This window comes from Microchirus variegatus (assembly GCF_963457635.1).
Source record: "Microchirus variegatus genome assembly, chromosome: 15".
Classification (NCBI taxonomy): Eukaryota; Metazoa; Chordata; class Actinopteri; order Pleuronectiformes; family Soleidae; genus Microchirus; species Microchirus variegatus.
Window position 1 is genome coordinate 16,317,670 of NC_139816.1, and position 18,201 is coordinate 16,335,870.

Consider the following 18,201-nt stretch of genomic DNA (forward strand, 5'->3'; position numbering starts at 1 on the left):
GACATGAGCTCTCATAGAGGTGGTAGTGATGGTGGTGGCGAACTCCATGCGTCCAACATTGAAAATAAAGTCTCGGGAGAAGGAAGGAGAGAGTCCCAACGGCTATGAGGACATGAAAGGAAAATGTCACTGTTGTCTCTCTCTCTCTCTCTCTTCTCCCACCCAGCAACCACTACTACTGAAGTTTTATCTTTCTTCCTGTCTTTCATCACAGCGGTTATTAAACCCTGCGAGGGAGCTCCACTATGTCTAATTACTCCAACAGTAAACAAAAGGAGGTCGGGTGGGGAAAAGGAGCGAGGAGAATGAGGAGGAGGGAGGAGGACAGAGACAGATGAAAAAACACAGCTGGCTCAGTGCTGTGTTATTATAATTCTTTAAGCGATATTGTTAGCGTGGTCAGTCTTTTAGCTGCGCAGCTAATGACTGGATAGGCCTAATTACAGGGCTTACAGGCAGCCTGTGCTACACTGGGACGTGATATTCCTTCCCTGGATGGTTGTTAACTTCCCCCGCAGCCGAAGCCCAGCCCGACTCCCCGTACCTCCCTCGCCTTCTTTGCCCATAAAACCCTAAATTACCTTTAAAAGGTGTTGTATTGTTCTTTTTGCTGTGCACAGAAGAGAAGGCTGCACACAAAGAGGTGTGGGACAAAAAAAAGAAAAAAAAACGCTCACACAATCTCCCCGTCATTCCACGTTTGCTAATGAGAAATGGCAAATTTGTTCATTGCACAAGAAAACACACGATGTGAGGCAGAGTTTGCTCGGTCTACAAATTCAACAAACTCTGCCTCTTTGTGAGCGAAAAATGTCAAACAAAGATGATTTCTTGTAAATGTAATCACATCATCACCTCAAAATTAATCCCACTGAAACGCATTTGGCTGAGCTGGTCCCTATATTGACATCTTGAAAACATTTAATTTTTTACATCATATTACATCCATCTCATTGCAACAGTAAAAGTGAGGGGAAAAACCAAGAACAAAAAACATCACAGGGTTTAAGAAAATACAGTTTCATAGTTAAAAAATGCTGTTAAATGTCCTGAGAAACAGTGTGGGAACAATTTGGTAGAAATAGGCCAATGGTTTTAAAAACTTTATTTAATTTTTAGTCATTTGGCTGACACTTTTATCCAAAGTGACTTACAAGTGACATACGCTGCTGGCACAGCCGTCAGGAGCAACTTGGGGTTAAGTGTCTTGGAACGGTGCACATAGGCACGTAGACCAGTGCAGCCGGGGATCAATCCAACAACCTTTTCTACCTCTGAGTCACCGCCGCCCGGTTTTGTAATAGGAGGTATTAATATTATAATAACAGCATCTTATTTCTTATGCAATTTCCAGCTTGGTAATATTACTATGTTAAGTTATTTCTAAGATTATTTCCAGGTCATAGCTTACAAATGATAATAAGACATGACAATGAGATGGTATTACAATATTATTATCTTATATTATTGTCTTTAATACAAAAATATTGCCATATTATCACTGTACAGTGATGAAAAGTGTTGTTTTTAGTCTGATAAAGCGTTGCTCTGCAGACAGAAGTAGCTGTGACGGTGTCAGGGAGTGTTAAAACGAAGATAAAATGGCAACACACAGATCAGTGCAGTGGTTAACCTCACAGGTCAGGAGTGTACAATTTAGGGAGAGGAGGGAAATTATTTTTAGAGAACACACAGTCAAGTGACAAAATTCCTCTTTTTTTTTTTTAAAGGTTCTATTTGGAAAATAGGAAACTAGTGTAATTAAAAACAAACACGTTGCCGCCTTTAAGCCTTTAGATCCAATGTTTTTCTTTCTGCTGGGACAGTAAGGTGAATTTTCAGTGAAGTGCTCCTTTTAGTTGGAGCGGCGGTGGCCTGAGCTGATGCACTGTAGCCCCATGCTAAAGAGAAACTGGGGGGGACACTGTCCATATTTTGTTTCTCCCCGTGAGCGGTCCACAAGACGGATGCTCTCCCCATCCATCCTGTCCTCCTCCCCGTCTCTGGAGTGAGTGATGCGGTATTGAAACCATATGCCCTCCTGAATTCCACACGGATCCTCCCATCCCATCCAATCCCAGCAGTCCACTGCTGGCTGTGGACACTCGGCTGTCGCGAGGGGGGCCTCCCAGCTTCCTGTGCAGGATCTAAATATTTACACTCCCCATCGTCCCGAGTGGTGAGGTGGAGAGGTCTTGATGTTTTGGGTTATGTAAAGTCCAGCCCTCCAGGATGCATATTTAACAGATTGTCCTTGTTAGATTTTTTGAGCAGATTCACTTTGCAGAACGTTTCCCTTGATACAAACTGAGACATGAAAGCAGGCTGCTGTCAAGTTTAGAGGTCGGCACATGTGGGTTTTTTCTATGATGATCACAGCAATTGATGGCTCATCTATGATCCCTTTTGTTAATGCCAGTATTTTTACGTCTGTACTTGTGTATTTTAAACAAATATAATGTATAAGTAAACTATTGAATACATGAAACAGGTGGCAAAAAAAACTTTGACACCATTTATTACGTTTCTGTGAAAAATGTAACTTGTTTGTGAACTTGTTTCAATACTGTGGACTGATGCCATGTATGTGTAACGGGAAAATACAATAATACATTGGCCAATGCTGATTATTCAAAGAATTGACCCTAGGGTCAAGTTTACAAGGCACCGTGTGTACAACTGCAGGTGGCCTTAATACACTGTTGTGTATTCAACTGTGCGTAACACAAGCCCAAGAATGCAAAGAGAAGATGCTCTATAACAAACAGAAAACAGAGCAAACAAATCAAAGTGAAGGATTTTCAGAGAGCAGCAGTGAAAACAAACCCAACTTGTCCCACAGACTCGTCTGCATGCCACACAGATGGTGGAGTCATTAGACACAGTAGCAGAAGCAGCAAAGCGGAGGTAAATGGTTTCTCAGATAGCCGGCCAAGCCGGGTCGAATGTGGCTCTGTGTCGGAGTCTGATGTGTCTAAACCTGATGTAAGATTTAGATTTGGCTCGGTTCTGGCCCTTGCAGACAGACCTGTTTGGTATAAGCACGGGCTTTGGTTGACAGCACTGTGGCCGCAGAAGAGAGAGAGCGTCTCAGAAACACTTAACGCTTCATTTATCACAACTACAACATAAGTCTTGAAAACAGGTGTGCGGAAGTTAAGCTGCCGTTGGGTCAAATATACAGCCTTATTGGATGTTTTAAACACAGCAGTGTGCTTTGAAGAACGAAGTCACTCACATTTACTGTATTTCAATACAAGATTAAGTTAAAGCTGATTTAATTTGTATTTCATGTACAATTATACTATTCTGTATCCATGAGAAAATTATTTTATTGTTCTTATTGTTTATCTTCTTTAAAAAAAAAAAAAAAAAAAAAAAAAAGTTTATCGTAGCACCTGAGACTCAAGACACTGCTTTGATACGCAATAGTGTCAAAGCTTCAAGCTATGACAGCTTGTTATTACCAAACTGCTTCATCTGTCAAATTAGTCCAGGATTAGACTCACCGAGTATTAGCTTCATGTCAAGCTGCACAAGTCACACAATGAAGCCTCACAGGAGCATCTTTAAAGCTAAAGTGCAGTTGCTCTTACACAGCAGGTGATTGGTGACAGGATTAGGGCTCGATTTAATTTGTGTGAGCGCAGCAGTGTGCACGGCTCATAATATCAGGATTATACCTGTTCATTACGTCATCTGCTGAGCAGAAAGAAGGCGAAACGACCAACGACTGTGATTCGACGACCCCTCTGTGTTATACTAACCCCATCTACCTATAGATCTTATAGATCTAATACTCCGCTTTATTATTTAAAGCCTAAATTCAAAGCCAAACATCGGATCCAACTCTAAATCCTCTTCAGAGAGGATGTGTTTCCACTTATTTCCACTGTACAGAAATAAAGCTAAAATATCCTGAATCTGAGTAAGGACAGGAGTCTTACACTGGAGCCAAAGTTAGTATTTGTGATTAAGGTTAAAGCTATGGTATCAATATCTCATACACTTCAACACACTGCAAGTCAATCATGACATCTCTTCACAGTTGTATCACGTCACATAACAAATCCAAATCTAATCAGAAAACCCAACATCTAAACAACACTTTTCATCAGTTGAGTGTCTGAATGTGTTCAAGGTCACACTTTGGGATGTGGTTGTTTAAATTTATGGTCAGACTGACCTGCTGGGCCCAGCCCTCTGGATCCGTCCTGTGGTTGTGCAGACCGGTTGCGATTCTGCTGTCGCCGTTTGCCGCCAGTGGAGCGGGTGGTGCGGATGTACACTTCGCTGACTTTGAAGAACGCCACCATGAAAGGCTGTTTCTCCAGCGCGCCGTCGCGTCCCACAAGTCCCGCCTCTTTGGAAGTGATGCTCTGTCCTGTTGGAGACGGGATAGCACCTCGGAAATTACACATGGCAAGAATTGTTTTTCAAAAAGACAGAATGAAAATGAGAGGATACTGACACTGTAGCAGCAGATGACTAAAGATATGAGACACCAATTGTCCAATTGATCACTGTGTCTCACAATCCCTTAAAAAGATCTGAAGCATCAATTCATTTGTTTTTCTTGAAATATGAGTATAAAGTAAGGATTGTGCCACTTTTAGAAACTAAAGAAACAGACAGTTTTAAGGTGAATTTAAGTAAATAACATAGTAGGAGGCAGCCTATATCTATAGCCTGTGACACACTGACATCATCTAACTGTTTTTCCAGCTTTGTACTGCACCACAGCCAACTTCTTATTCATTTGAGAATGTTCCTGTCTTCACACAGTGGCAAGAGACTGACAATGCCAGTGTTAAACCTTTAACCCCTGAGATAAAGAGTGTTCCGGATCGCTGCTTTGCTGCACGATAGTTTTTTTTTTTTTTACTTAACTGGCAGACAAAATTCCGAATTCATTCGGTGGGTGCCATTTTGAGTTACATCATCAAGAGCTCATCCCAGAAGCAGCCATGACGCCACCTCCTCCTTGCTTCAACGATGATCTTGTATGCTTTGGATCATGAACACATCCTCTCCGCGGTTCATCCTGGTCTCATCTGTCCTTCACGAAACCTTTTGTGGCGCAAACTCAAAAATTCCAGTCTGAGCTTCTGTACCGTACTGTCGACGACTGCAATGAAATTTCAGGGCTTGCGTTTTCTCAGATTGAGAAATGATCTGGTTTTGTCCTATAGAAGGCTCTCTGGTTTTAAATGCCTTCTTCACAGGTGAAGCCTGGGCCTTAAACCAAATGTAGACGGTCACACAGCCATTAAATATTTAAACAAAAAATGTTACTTGGGTGACATGTAACAGTGGATTCAAAAAATTCTCAGTCCTCAGTTTTTATTTTACACATTTAGCTGTAAACAGCATGAAATAAAAGCTTCTAAATTAACTGTCTTAATCGTACATTGGAATTGTCCTCGCTACTCAACACTGTGTGTCATCGTGATTCCTCACCGCTGCTGGTCTCCAGGCTGATCTGCAAACCAAGGTTGTGCACTGGACTCATCACCCACAGGTTGCTGGTGGCGGTGATGTCAAACTCCAGCCAGCCTTCCTCTGCTGCCCACAGGCTGCGAGACTCCAACAAGAACAGGTCTGCCTCTCTGGGAGAACAAGAGGATGACACAGAAGAATTAATATATTGGATTAAATATGTTTTTTAAAAGGTATAGAAACTTCTATCTTTACAAGAAGCAGTTTGCAGAATGAAATGAAACACAAAGACAATCCAAGCAAGTGGAAAAGGATGATGCTCGTGTTGGTCACTTGTCTCTAATACTCTATCTAAGCCTTACTTAGTCAGATTGGGATTACTTTGAGTCTAAACCAAGTTCCCACGAGTTTCAGAGTTTAAGGATTACTGTGCATCTACGGTGACCAATCATCCCGACTTTTCCTGCCCTCTGTCCGTACCTCTGTTGCTTGTCCCCTCATTTTCTAGATGTTGTTGCATTAGATGGCTTCTAAACTAATGTTATCACAAGTTAAAGCATGTTGGAGGTGTTTGAGTCAATTTTAACTGCTGCGTGTGTCAAACGGAAAGACCAAACACCCTGTATTTAATGAAGAAAGAGGACGCGAAAAGAAAAGACAAGAGTGCGAGTGATAAGAGGGCATGTCCTTCGGCTGTCCAATTACAGTAGTAATAACATAGCATCGGCTCTGTCAGACCTTCCTCCAGAGCAGACATCAAAGCCGCGCAATCATCCAGGTGTTCGGAGAATGCCCCTGCAGTTATGCATCAGCAGCCTCTCTTTATTGGTCATTAATGACAGTGCCTCTGATGGTTTCCGTATGTGCCTCCAAACCTTGTTTTTCCTCACACACACAAACACACACACACACACACATATATCTGAGGGGTGGTTTTAGGTCAGGAGACACAGCTGATCCACTAATTAAGAGATTGCCAATCCCATCTCTGGCATATAGAGAGCTGCTTTTTCAGACCAGCACTAAATGAAAGACTCCTGAGATTGTTCGGTGAAGGCTACACCACTAAGACCCAGTCCTGAGACGGCACTAAGTAAACGTTGAGAGCAACCAATGTGCCCCTGAATACGTCCTCAGATCTGGTCACAGAAACTGCGACCAGAAATCAAAGTAGATTTGAGGACACTTGAGGCCACATTCTCCTTAAATTGGGACACATTAGCGACTACCTCCTCAGCTGACATCCTCAAAGTGGACTGAAAGTATTACATACACAAATCAGCACCAATACATAAGTGTGTAACCTTAAACATAAGTTAACACCGACCAAAACCAAAAAAACACGTTTCATGTTACAGCAGCGTGAGTACAGCTTATTTTCTCCCTCTCTCTGGACACATCAAACTAGTCAAAAAACCATCATTGTGTTCTCTTGAACGGTGCATCGTTGAATACAGCGTGAGGGAGGTGAAATCCAGTTACTGCTGTGTGTGCGTCGTACGTATAGTGCTGTCCACATATGACCAGATCTCTCGGGACTAAAGCTCATACAAGGTCAGAACGTAAAGGCATTATGTCCACAGAGGTTATTTATCGCTTTCTCCACAGATTCTCCTTATTCTAACTGTCCACACAATGTCCCGCTGAGCTCATGGGAGAACGAAGCAAGTGACTGATGGTTGGATATAAATAGATATGTACTTTATTGTCCTCTCCAAGACAAAAAAAACTGACCCATCGGTACACAACTGAACATTAGACAAGGTGCACACACAAAAGAAGAAGGAAAACGGCACCATTAAAAACCAGTAGCTACCATAAAGAACCCCATGCCTGGATCCTCCAGAAATTCTCCTGCTGTTGTGAACTCATCTCATGCAGAGACGCACCTCCAGACGCAATACTCATCATATTATCCTGAAAGTGTCTTTGGACAAGATAGTGAACACCAAATTTCCCATGACCGTCAAGTGTGCGAGTGACTACGTGTGAGAAAGTTCAACTGATGAACGACGGATCATCCAGTAGCTCGGTGCAGAGCGAACGCTACTGAGCCTCTACTGTAAAAGCTCGTATTGACTGACTGCTTAAATGAACTGGAATAATGAGGTCAAGTGTCAAAGTTGTGTTTTTGCTCCAGTAAATCTCCTTTACAAGTCTTGTCAGTGACGGTTGTTAAAAATGTACAATGGGAGAGTGAAGCTCATAGCAGTCCTTGTTATTGCGTACATGCTTTCATGCTTTTACAATCTGAAAAAAAAAAAAAAAGTATTTGTGAGCTTGTTAAAGCAAAGTGTAAGTCCGACATCTGGAGGGAAAGGTTACAGGTGTTCCCCATTCAATAAATAATGTATTACTCTGTTATAATTATACATTATTGAATCATCGTGTAAGGCACAGACACAAGATGTTAAAATATTTCTGACTGGGTTTTTCTTTTTTAGTAACAGCAGCATTTGCAGAAAAAAAAAACGCCCAGGACTGTCAGACCGGCCACATTTTTGGCACTGCAGTCCCACACATTCCTTGTCAGCTGTTAGCGAAACCACCCCAATCAAATGAAAAGTACAAAGGGTGTGAGACTAATTAGTGCTCTATCATTACAGCTCTGAGTCAAAGCAGAAGTCAGGTTTTCACGGGGAAAGAGAGGCATGTGAAAGTTAGTGGGCTCCCTGCTGACTGGACAATTACAGGAGATAGAAAAATTAAACAAAACAACAACAAGATTTTACAATTAACATTGCCTCTTATAAACCACCGCACATCTACAAGTATGCGATAGCATGAGCCATTTTTACTCCACCTGACAAAGCCACCACCCAGGCTGTAATTTTCTTCTGGGTGAAAAAAAAAACTGTCCTATAATAATACAGAAATTGGAGATATATGTGCCCTTTAATCTCCAAATATCTCCAAAAATAAAAGGCTTTACCTCCAGGCCCGGGAAGCACAAACCACCCATTGCAGGGATGAAGGAATGCAGCACAGAAATGCTCCAGAGCTCCTGATTCTCTCAGAAAACATTTGCACAGACAGAGGGACAGGATATACTTCGACAACATCTACAGCCGAGGTTCTCAAAGGACATTAAAGTGGATCAGCTACAGACGGAGAACATCTGGTGTTAGAGGGACCCCACCTATAGCTGTTTCTTGATGTTAGTCAGAACAAGATAATATTATTAGTTTGACAATGCTCTGTAGACATCAACAGCTTTCAGGCACAAAAATGCTTTGGTGGATAACCACTGGTCAGCAAAACGTACACGTCTATATCAGGTGTTAAAATATAAACGCTACAAATGCATATTCTCAGTGTTAGTTCTGGACAAGCTGATAAAACACAAATATCATCGAGAAATCTCAGTGGATGCTTATTTACCCCTGCTGATGTTGTGTAAATGTTTGTCCTGTATTACCTGTGCTCACTTTCTTTTTGAAGCTGTGCTATTTCTGTAAAACGTGGTTTTGCTTCCTTTGACACGATAAACATAGCAAGAGCTCAGAGTCTGTGCAACGGCACAGGGGGAATGACAGCGAGATAGCGAGACACGCACAGGGTGAGGCAACGACATAATCCTGACCTTTTTGTGCTGAGAGAAACAAAAAAAAGAAAAGTCGCCTGAGCACACTCGCTGTTTTCATTACCTTCCCGTTTCTTGTTGACTTGCTGATTCCCAGTAAAACCACAGTGCAACCGCTCAGCAAACCATCAGCACCCACCCGAGGGGTGGATTAATGCACGAGCATGTTGCACGGCCAAGTGCAGTTAAAACACCACAAAAGTCGATGATTTCACTCAGGAGTTTCCAGTGAAGTTGAGGACGCGTATAAAATTATGCACAAAAAAACTAAAACTGCATTGCTTAAACTGTTAAACAGGTTCGGCCAGAAAACTACCGTCATATTTATCTGCTATAAAAACATAGTAAAACTGTTGCTCAAACATTAAAGGTGCCATATGTAAGAATGTGGCCAAAAACCGTTACTACATTCAAATTCAAAATACATAGGTCTTTTAGGTTTCATTTTCTGACGTAACTGGCAACCCGTGGTTGCACCGCAGCTGAGACTCTACTGAATGCAATGATTGGTAGACGGCGGTAGGTGGCGCCACATGCCGAAAAACATGATTTCAAAACATAAACATGATTTGCAGTCTGCAAAATATTTTTTTTAATGCAAATATTTTGGCTGTACTGTTGTTGTTGGTGAGTTCAGTTTGTTATATGAACATTATTCCTGAGTCTCTGTGACATATTAGGAGGATTTTACGGCCAGTTGCTTTATATTTATTACATAATGCACCTTTAAGACCCAAACACTCACAAAACAAGTCCAAGAATCAATTTATAATGCAGTTATGGGTTATAGATATAGACTCTTCTTTTGGTGTCAAAAGAAGAGTGGATACGGTCAGTATCCAGACAATATTTTGTTAATGTTTCAGTTTCAGTACCGTAGGTGTGAGAGTGAATGGTTCTTTATCTGTGTGGCCCTGTGATGGACTGGTGTCCTGTCCAGGGTGAAGGGCACCAGTGCACCCTGCGACCCTCATGTGGAGGATAAAGCAGTAGAAGATGAATGAATTAATGAATAATGATGTGCAGTTTGCTAAATGAGTCTCTGTAAGTAGATCAGGAGATAACCGTCTTCCACAGAGTCTATATGTTGGACCACCATGTTTCTCCAGCAGACCAGAACAGATAAACCAAACACTTCAGTATGTAGGTTCTCCTTTACACTTAAAAAAGTTGAGCATTTAAATGTATACAGCAGCAGCACATTACACCCACTTACATTACTGTAAGTGGGTGTTTTTTTTTTCAGCAGTGGCTTTCTTCAAATCAGGTTATTTGGGTTTGAGGATTTAATTTAAAGGTCCAGTGTGTAACATTTATGAGGGTTAACTGGCAATGAATTTGATTTTATAAGCATATATTTGCTTTAACAACAATTCCACAGCCTTAAAATAAACCATTTATGTGCAATTTTGGTTTTTACTGAAACATCACAATCAGAATCTTTATTGTAATTGTGACAACGAGACATTGCACAACACAGGTTTCCCAGTGCAGACTTTTACAAAATATAGAAAATGTAGAAGTATAATTTGTTAAAAAGACGACAAAAACAAAAATGAACTGGGAGGAAAACATAAACCTGATATGGACCAAAGACATAGATCAAAATATCCAGTCTATCAGCATTTAAGCAGGTGATGGCAGATGGATAGAAACTGTTTCTGAGTCTGTTTGTCTTAGACTTCATGGATGTAAAGCACCTGGTATTCCTGGTATGTAAAGGCCACCTAGTTCCCTGTGAAAAGGAGGAGTCGGTGGAGCATTTTGCAGTCTCACCATTAGATGTCACTAATTCGTACACAGTGGACCTTCCATGACCAGTGTTCAAGTTTAGATGGATTCTAATAGGGCAGGGATATTCTGGTTTGAAACGTCTTTGAATGTTACAACGGATTTAGTTGCAGAGATAAAAAAAAAGAAAAGAAAAGAAAAGAAAAATCATTATCCTGTTCATTGTTTGCATATATGTGTGTGTTGTACCTGTCAGGATGCTCCTTAAGCACCTGGTAGACTTTGAGTAGGAAGGTGTCATTGCGGAAGGTGGGGCTCACGCACTCCTTGTAGAGACGGAACTCAGCTGCGGTGACGGCCTCACCCTCAGGGATCTGCGAGAGATTGAACTTAAACTCCTTGTGGTGACGCCGATGTGGGGAGAACTCGCTGTCGTACTCCACTGTGGGATGGAAAACACACGGCGTCACAATATTATCCAAAAAGGAAAGGCTACAAATTTACTCTCTCTGCATTAAGTTATTCTCTATAATACACGTTGTACATATCCAGCTTTACAGTTTTATAGCTTTTAAATAACGTATCTCACGTTCATTTTCTACAAACATATTTACAGTCTAAAAATACAGAGGTGATTGATGAGTCGATATTCTCTTCACACACTGCGCTGAGGTCAACCATAGAAGCCTTTAAAGCGATCACATGATTTATACTTCTTAGGTCTAATAGGTTTCATGGCTTCCTGTTTCCCCAAATAAACCCCTGTTATCATCAGTCTCAAGCAAAAGCCCATGATTTCTTCAGTGGCAGTAAACTCGGAGACACTGTGCGACCACTTCTGACGAAGCGAAATGACAAAAACCAACACAAGTGTTTCCCTCTATGCTTTAAAGTGCAATATGCACCATAATGATAATGTGCTCGCTGGGGAATTGGTTTCAGTCTCAGCTAGAGGTTTCTCTCCCACGGCAAAAGGGCCTGCAGCGTCAGTGTGTCGACAGACGCACAACAGTAACTGGGAAATAGATATAGTGGGGGGCATATATGTATACACACACACAACTTTTGGTGATGGCAGTTTTTTTTGAAATTCAGATAACCTCCCAGATGAACAGAACAGTGGCCTAATTTACAAACCACTTACATCAACAAACAGGATTATTAAATTGCTTAAATTAGCCGCACGGTTGTTTGCGTGACTGAGGACTAGGATGGAGTTGAATTCCCAGCCAGATATTGTTTCAGTCCACCCCCCTTCAAAACTGTAGGCAGTCCACAGAAACATTTTTTAGGTTGTCCACCTACATTAACACAAGACAAATTAGTTTGTGTCAAGCAGCTTAAGACATTTCATGCAAAAGATATCCCAGGTACTGCAAGAAGTAAAAAGGAGCATTCCATTATGCCTCATTTTGCACATTTATTTCATTTTATTTTGATGACTGAATTTACAGCCTAAACCTGATGTAATGAGACTTTGGTTTTGTACTCAAGCCAGGCTTAAAAAAACCAAACCAAAACAAAAAACTGGCAATTTTATGGTGTGTGGACCAACCCAAAATGGACCAATGACACATTTTATTCCCTGAGTCATCGCCGAGGAGAAAATTGTGTTGATGTGGGAAAAACTGGAACCAATCACACTCTCCTGCAAAAGTACCAACACCTAACAGGGGTCAAATTTGTAAACGAACCTGCGTGACAAAGAAAGGAGGGGAGACACTGCAGTACTGGGGGAAAATCTAAAGGTGTGTGCTGTGACTCTGCCAAAACAGCTTATGATAATTGAAGGAGCCGAGTTCTCAGCCAGCTCTGCCTCTGCTCTTCAAACACTTTCCAATGAGGCAAAGGAAACCACCTATAGAGAGCGCAATGTTATTCACATCAGCGTCACTGTGACTTCTATCGGACGCGACAGTGACCATTTCATCATCTCACACCACGAGCCACCCACACACACACATACGCAAAGACACGCGCAGATGTTGCAGCAACTGTGTGTGTTGCAGGGTCTGGTGGATCAGCTAAGCTTCCGTGAGGGAGTGTGTATGTGTAGGACTTCAGCAGAGGTCATGGATCTCTAAATTACTTTACAACACTCCCTTCAACACCCCCAAGCTCAAAGACCAACAGCTTTAAATTACATATTCCCTATATGAGAATCTACTGACCGTTTGGCACAAAAGAATTCAGGAGGAGTTCCACATGTATCAAATATTTACTACTTTACTGCACAGTATATTGATTGCAGACGTCTAGGAAAAAGATAAAAAATTCGGACTTAGGAGCCCAACATGCTTCCGTTTGGTGAACTATGATGTTGGCGTGAAAGACTTTTTTTTTCTTAACTGCACAACGCAACAAGTGCATTATTTGACTCTTGTACTGATGTTTTTTTTCACTTAAAGGTGAAGTAAGTAGTTTATAGTGCCATCTAGAGGAGAGGCTGAAATTTACAACAAAGAACTGCTGCTCTGCTCACCCCCTCCCTTCCCTGAGCGCTACAGTGTCCGCAGCAGGTCAAATGTCGTCCTCGTCGTCTTTCTCCGTGTCAGCAGATGAGGTTCGTGAGGTGAGGGAGAGGGCGAGCTACCGCGGCCGTAGAAGACGAAGCGGAGGCGGGACTTCCGCTACAAGTAAAGCGACGCTTGATTTGTTCTGACTTTTTGAAACACTACGAAAATGAAACAAAAACTATTATACAGCGACTAAACAATGCAGGAGCACATAACATGTATAAATAAGTGGATTTTGAGTTATATAAACCCATAAATACTACACATTGTCCCTTTAATGTAGCCAAAAATGTGCCGGCTACACACACACACACACACACAATCTGGAGTTGTTCAGTATAGCCACAGTGTTCCAATAACCAGTTCCAGTGAAGTAGCACGGCTGTTAACAGCCTAGTCCTCAACTGCCAATGTCTTTCACTTTGCAAATCCCTAAAAAAAAAAAGTCCTCAGAATTGATTTTTAAAAATTGGATAAGCTGAAATGGAATGGGAACGGGAATGGCAGCAAGATTTAAGTATAATTTTTTTATGTCGGATCAAATAAAGTTTATGTGTGTTAAAATGACAACGGAGAAGATGATAACGATTGAGAAAGTGGATAAGATGACAAGACCAGATGAAGATGGAGATGAAGACCAAGTGAAGACTAAAAGGGAAGGAAAGTGAAATAAATGTCTTGGATGCAATGAGGGGAGGAGAGATGGAGAGAGAAAGAGAGTGAGATTTATGATTTCAGGAGCTGTTCTCTTGTTTCCACCTGCACAACATGTGGTTCTGCTGGGTTTTTTTTTCTTCCCTGCTCCTATTATAGCAACCCACATACAAGCGTTCACATGTGTTCATATGTTCCTTATATTCACGGGCTGCACATACTGAGTATACACACATGTTGAAGTGAAATGTCTATTTAGCCAATCACATGGCAGCAAATCAATGCCTTTCAGCAAGTCCCGTAGATACGAGCGAGACGACTAAAGTTAACACTGAGCATCAGAATGGGAAGAATGTGACTGAAGTGACTTTGAATATTGCATTGTTGTTTGTGTGGTGGCAAACTTTACAGCCTGTGGTTCAGAATGAGTCACCATTGGTGTTAGTTTACTTCACGAGTTATCCTGTGATTGCACCGAACAATCCATCAATAAAGCATCCTCAACAAACAAGGTGGTTTGAGGACACATGAAACCAAGCTGTCCTCAGGACACATAAGATAACATCGTCTGATCTGTTTTTTCGAACACTTTTTTCCCCCGAATGCTTAAAAATGAATTCATGTTACAGCAGAGCATTGATTCACTCAAGCTCCTCCTCCTCTCACTCCTCGCTCACTCTCTCGTGCATACACTCACACACAAACGCACTGACAGCAGACACATCTGTGCAGTCAGTTAAACACACAATTTTGCGTTCTAATGCCAGGTGTGAATACTCCTGCATGCGATCAGATCACATACGGGAACAACAAGTCTGAATGGGATCCGGAGGAAAAATAAATCTCATGATATATGAAATTATGCAAACTTTGGAATGTACAGCACACACGGATTTCCATTCGCTGACATGTATGCGCCTTTAAGAGGCAAAAGAAGGAATTCTGCGCTGAAAGAAAGACAAGTGAGCGAAGCGTCGGGCCAAGAAGGCTGTGTGTGCAGACAGAAGCAGGATGAGTGCACAAACAGACAGACAAGAGAAGAGAGGAGATGAGAGTCAATGTGACAGTGATTGATGATCACAATCTCTGGAGTAAAAATTAAAAAAACAGGCGCTGACAAACAGTTCGCGAGGATGCAACCGCAAAAAACTTGAGAGGTACGACGGAAAGGCACGAATAAGAAAAGAGCAGAGAGTGGGATGAAAGCTATAAGTAGAAAAAGGAAGGAAGGAGGGAAGAAAGGAAGGAAGACAGACAAATTCACATCTTGGATGTGGAGCAAAAAAAGCAAGAGAGGCCTGGCAGTGGTTGACTGGCTGGCTTGTATGTGGTCTGCGGTTAGTGGTCAGTGCTTTAGCTCACACTCCTGATGTCGTCCAACCAATCCCCCGGAGAGACAGCTGGCGAACGGCCGTCTGCATCAAATCCCTCCTTCTTTCTGGCACATGGACCACAACCACAGAGCAAAACAACCAACAACCACCTCCCTTTGCCAAAATACTTTATTTACTCATCAACTAAAAAATTAACTACATGGATCATTATGGATGGTGTTTCTAAAATATTTATGCTATCAGATCATATCTGACAATTTGAGGGTTAATTTTCAGCCCCGAGAGAGAAATAGAGGAGAAACAATCTCCTTTGACAGCTCCGGTTGAACGGTTTAGAAATAAACTAAGAGAGGCAAGGTCAAGATGGTTTGGTCACGTGACCAAGAGATTGAACAAAGGATGTTGAAGATGGAGCTGCCGGGCAGGAGGAAAAGAAGAAGACCACAGAGAAGGTTCATGGATGTTGTTGAGGGCAGTTGGTCTAACACAAGAGAGATGGAGGCAGACGATCTGTTGTGGCAACCCCTAAAGGGAGAAGCCCAAAGATGGAGGCTTCTGTCATGTGCAGGAATAGTTGTGTGATCCCCCATAATGCAATGTGGATTAGAATAGAGTACCAGAATCTTCAACTCACTTTACGTAATGTCTGCCGATATTGGTCCCTCTCAGTTTAAAACCTCACAAACACAATACGTCTGGGATCCTCTGTCTTTTCCCCCAAAATCAAGTTGCATACACAACATGCAAAAATCAACTGTACTTAAAAAGTGTGACATCGACCGACTCCTCCCTCTCACTCTCTCTGCGCCCAACATCATCTGTAACTGCCACTGCAACGACTCTAAGCTCCACTGAAACCATTGGTCAATGGCTTTATCTGTCACGTGTTTCTCAAACGCTACATGTCTTGTATCTGTTTCAAAGCAAAGCGTGAGTCCAGGCATATTATTGAGTAATTAGGAGCAATTCAAGTGTTTAAAAGTGTATTATTTATGGCCATTTGTAAAAAAAAGAGTGCCCTAAACATAGCAGCATTTGGCTTTATATGAGGGATATACGATCTTATTGGCACAATATCCGCAGATATCGGCAGTGTATAATTGTATATCTGCAAACATGCCAAGATCTGCCAAAAATAGTAGGCTGAAAAAGCTGCTGCCTCCTTTACTTCTATGCTAGCGCCCCCTACAGCTATTATTTTTGGAATGCTTATTTATTTTGCACAATAAAGATATTTTAAATCCACATCTGCTGCGACATAAGTATGAAAAATATCATGTTAATTTTACTACAGAAGAGACTAAATACCTCCAGTATTATGCATCACTACAAAGTATGAGACTCAAACAAATAATATTTGTTTCGTCATTTTTTGATATTTTAAATGCAAATATGCTAGACTTTATATCTATAAGGGAACTTTATCAGTCAATCCGAATGTCAGTTTCCCCCAAGACTCATCTGCAGCAGGACATAGCCCAGATATTTAACCACACACATGCATTAACCTTCCTTGTTTCTTACTGTAAAGAAGCAAACACAGATGTCTCACACTTACTGTCACATTAATTGCTGCCACATACTGTACAAAGTAAGTGCCTGCATGGCTAAACTTGACACAAGCAAAACACTATTCTACAACAACAAAAAACACAAACGGAGAGAATGTCTGAGACACAAGGACAACAGACAGAACACATGACTGCAGACAAATCTATTGAAAGAACCAAGGTTAGTGGTAATGTTCGTGTGGCATAAATCACAACGTGGAAGAAGCATGCTCGCTTGTTTTCATGGCAAAGTGTGTTTAAGAGTGTGTACACAAGGACATTCCTGCTATTTTTGCTGCCCTCACTGTCATTGTTGTAAAAATGTGTGTGAATACAAAAAGTGTGAATACACACTTGACGTTTACACACTTTACATGTCAGATAAATGTTATCTGACATGCTGTGGCTGAGATGGTGGAATATTATTCTCACATTTATCATGATCCAAAATAGGATAATGGTCAAAACCAGGATACTTTATGCCATTATGTGGCAAAAACAATATGTTAGCAGTTCATACGAGATCAAGAAACAGCATGTCTACACAGGAACATCACTGTCAGATACAGATACTGGTCGTCTCATCTCACACACTTTCATCTTAAATAATCCATCTGTCCACACAGGCTGAGTAACAGTGTATATTAATGTTAATCTACCCAGTCCATTCTCCTCTTCCTGCTTTGCTAATGTGTGCCTCACACGACACCTCCTGTCTACATGATAAACAAAGTTTCCTCTGCTAAAAAGCCCAGACAACTATTATAATAATAATAATAATAATAATAATAAGAAGAAGAATAAGTATTATTATTTCTGTTATTTATTTGCCTAATTATTAGTGTAATTATGATTATGCATTGCTATCATGGTTGACAACACTATAACAATGCTAACATAACTATACTTGTATGGTTCAGAGTCAGATTCAAGCTTTTATTGCCAATTTCACTCTGCTCAGCAGAATAAAAAAAAGAGTGTAATCAGAAATAAATATTACTGAAACAAAGAAAGCTGTAAATTATGTAGATACAGTTAAACACCATAAAATGCTTTTTGTTTGTTTGTCTTTTTTGCTCCTTTGACTTCTCCCTCTCTCTAGTGGTCACCACAAAGGATAATCCACATATTTGACTTGGCAGAGATTTTTATGCCAGATGCCCTTCGTGACGGTGCTTGGGCCCGGCACTGGGAGAACGCCGGACGTGGTCCTTCTGTGGCTGGGGTTAAAATGTATTATCGGATATCGGCAAACATGCCAATATCTACCAGTATGACTAATCGCTAAAATAGTAGGCTGAAAAAGCTGCTACCTACTTGACTTCTATGCGAGGGCCCCCTCTTATTTTTTTGGATGCTTATTTATTTTGCACAATAATACAGATATGTTATAT

At 41.2% G+C, this 18,201-nt stretch overlaps 1 protein-coding gene across 1 annotated transcript in view; it reads right to left on the reverse strand.

The window, feature by feature from the left end:
• bmp6 (bone morphogenetic protein 6) overlaps window positions 1–18,201 on the reverse strand; it is a gene marked incomplete at both ends in the record, with an annotated part of 48,609 nt that overhangs the window by 8,239 nt on the left and 22,169 nt on the right. The window contains 3 exons of the mRNA XM_083902050.1: window positions 4,187–4,384; window positions 5,461–5,609; window positions 11,003–11,195. Coding sequence (XP_083758176.1) covers window positions 4,187–4,384; window positions 5,461–5,609; window positions 11,003–11,195 — 540 coding nt within the window. The remainder of the gene's footprint in view (window positions 1–4,186; window positions 4,385–5,460; window positions 5,610–11,002; window positions 11,196–18,201) is intronic.